The sequence below is a fragment of the Pteropus vampyrus genome, unplaced genomic scaffold, assembly GCF_000151845.1.
Source record: "Pteropus vampyrus isolate Shadow unplaced genomic scaffold, Pvam_2.0 Scaffold316, whole genome shotgun sequence".
NCBI classification, from domain to species: domain Eukaryota; kingdom Metazoa; phylum Chordata; class Mammalia; order Chiroptera; family Pteropodidae; genus Pteropus; species Pteropus vampyrus.
In genome coordinates this window covers 913,035-915,948 of record NW_011889097.1, presented here as the reverse complement: position 1 = coordinate 915,948, position 2,914 = coordinate 913,035, and the positions used below count along the sequence as shown (strand labels likewise).

Genomic DNA, 2,914 nt, shown 5'->3' with positions numbered 1-2,914 from the left:
TCATGTTCGTCATTATTTTGGCGAATGTCTTCAGAATCCCAGGTGCGTTTCTGTGGATCGCGCTCGGGCTGCTTTGTCCTGCTCACTTCCCGATTTGCCCTCTGTCGCAGGGTGCTGTTCTCTTGCACTGGGGCAGAGTCATTTTTAATACTGCTGAGAGTACAATCAGGTAGTTGTGTGTGTGTGGTTTTTAAATTCTGTTTTATGGCGGCATTTTAATGTGCACAAGAGATTGGGTTGCGGAGGCAGCTCCCAGCTTCGGCAGGTCCTGAAAGCCAAGTGTTCAGCCCCAAGGGTCTTTAGCAGTTACGTTTTGCTCACGTGGACCACGTTAGCAGCCCTCAGCTCACAGCCGTGTTGGATGTTGTGAGGTTTTGCCCAGCGTGAGCCAAGGGCCCAGGTGATCGGCATGGAGCTTCTCGTGGGAGGGCCTCTCTTCTCAGTTTGCAAACTGGTCCTGTTCCTCCCGTTAGCTTCTTTTGTCGCTCTGCACAGTCTTTACTCACAGTTTGCTCACCTAGTTAAGGTTTGAAGGCCTAGTCTGTGTCGGGCCCTGGTGGAGCCCCGGGGGACAGTCAGCTGGGGCGGAGGGCGGTCAGTCCAGGGAGGTTGCTCGCCGAAGCGAGGGTCATCGTTTCAGGGCCCCTGTCGTAGACCAGTCATTGTCACGTAGGCTGCTTCTCCCTGTTTTTCTCTCAAGAATGCTTGAGTCTTGGCAGGTTATGCGGTTTTTAAACCTTTGATTTGGAAATAATCTCAAACTTTAAAAGTTGGAAAAATAAAAGCACCTGTGTACCACTGCGCTCGACTCAGCCTGTTAGCGCTTCAGTGTCACGTGCACGCCCTTTCTCCCCACTTTCTGCCCTGAACCATTCAAGGCGAGTTCCCGACACTGTATCCCCAACACCGTGCCCCGCACCTCTGAATACCTGAGAGTGCGTCTCTGAATAACGGGGGTACGTACGGAGTCAGCGCCATCCTCGGCTTCCCGTGTTTACATCGAGTGTTTTCATGCCATCGGCCCTCCTCGTTGAGGTTTGTCACGTGACCCTGTGGCCCGTGTCAGCATTTTCTCCCCTCCCACGTCGATGCCAAGATCTAGACTGGGGTTAGGTATTCCATTTAGTTGTCATGTGTCTTTTGACGCCTTTAATGTGAAAATTTTCCTCAGCTCTTCTTTGTCTTTTTGGTACTGATATTTTTGAAGAATAGTTTCTTCCACATACCTGTTTTTTTTCCCCCCTGAATAGAACTTTTCTCATTCTGTCTTCGGTATTTCCTCGTGATGATACGGAGTCTTTGTCGTTGGCCGGGATGCTGCATCCGCGACAATGTCCCCTTCTCAGGCGGTCCCGGCTGGTGCAGCTGATGCTCATCCCTCCTCACAGGTGGTCATCCTTCTGACAGCGGTCAAGCTGCATCAGATTTCCCCGCTCTCTGCTTTTGCTCCCTAGTATCTAATAAAGCAGCACGTGAGGAGGCACTTTAAGACCACGTGAAGACCTTGCTCCTTCTCAAAATTTCCTCCAAGATGTTAGTACCCGTTGCCCGATGCAGTTTTTCCTGTTGGATGGAAGATGATGCTTTAATTCATTATTGTAGTTTCTTTTGTGTGCTCATATTGTCCCATAATTTCCTTCGTCAGCCTCTTCGAGCTGGCTTCTATTTTCTCGTGACGTGCACTCACCATTTATTAGAGCACTTCATTAGTTAATAAGATGTTCCGAGCTCATCTCACACCTCCTGTGCCCCAGCCCTGGAGTCAGACCTGATTTCTGTCAGCATGCCTGGCTTTTTTAGTGGGGAGTGGGCTCGAGGTGTGCTTTGTGCTGAGGGGGTGCGGTGGGGGCTGGGGGGTGTGGTCGTGGTGGTGGAGGGTGAGTTGTGTGTGTTGTCTTCGTTGCCCTTTCAGCAGATGGGGCAGGAAGGACACGCACGTGCACACATTCACACACGCACAGATACGCACCGACTCACATGTCCATAGTTTATAAATAATGAATTTGCACCAGTATCTCCCAGTTCTGATCTCTCCCGACGAGTTCTTTGCTTTCTCCCGTTCTCGTGTGTTCATCCTACTGAAGAATCCTGTGTCCCAACTTCTCTACACTTAATGGCTCAATCCAATAACCTCCTTCAGTGTGCTCTTGGTCATAGGTGTTTATTCCCTTTACTCATTGATTCAGTTTTTAAAAATATGTAGACTATTACGTGCTTTCAGAAGTCAGAGTCGTATAAAAAGGTATGAGAATTGTCATTTCCTCCTATATGACTTCCACCCCATTCGCTCTTAGAGGTAGCTAACCTGCTTCTGGTTTGTCATCTCTCTGTTTTCGTAAGGATGAGCAGATACATTGTTTTCCCTTTACCGAAGGCAGCATATGTGCTCTTTTGTATGTTGCTGTATTTTACCTCAAATATCTGGCAGTCATTTTGCATTGCCTCATCTCTCTCTCCCTCCCTCCTGTCTTCTCCTCTTCTCCGTCGTGTGTCTGGACCATAGTTTAACCGATGCCCTATGCTTAGTTTCCCTCATTTTAAGTTAATGATTCTGTTCTCGGTAACTTTGTGCATAGGTGTTGTTGAGTTGTTAAGAGAGAATCTCGAGCATAATTTCCCAGAAGTAGGCTCACCGGCTGCGGGTAAATGCATACGTAGTTTTGTTAGGTATTGTCTAGTTCCTTCTCCGGGGGCTTGTGGCAGTTCACACTGCCACCAGTATGCATGGCAACTTCTTTTCTTACATCCTTGACAATGATTGTCATGTTCGGCCTTTGAAGTTTTGCCTATTTTATGGTGAAAGATGGTATCGCATTGTACTTTTTCATTTCTCTTGAGTAAAGTTGATCATACTTTCATATGTTTAAGGATAATTTTGACCTCTTTTTGTGAGTTTTCTGCTCGTCTGGTTTGC

General features: G+C 47.9%; 1 protein-coding gene across 1 annotated transcript in view; it reads left to right on the top strand.

Moving 5' to 3' along the window:
- The window catches only part of KMT2C (lysine methyltransferase 2C), a 226,149-nt gene that overhangs the window by 111,756 nt on the left and 111,479 nt on the right, over positions 1–2,914 (top strand). Inside the window, exon 7 of the mRNA XM_023521782.1 lies at positions 5–42. Within this exon, the coding sequence (XP_023377550.1) occupies positions 5–42 (38 nt within the window). The remainder of the gene's footprint in view (positions 1–4; positions 43–2,914) is intronic.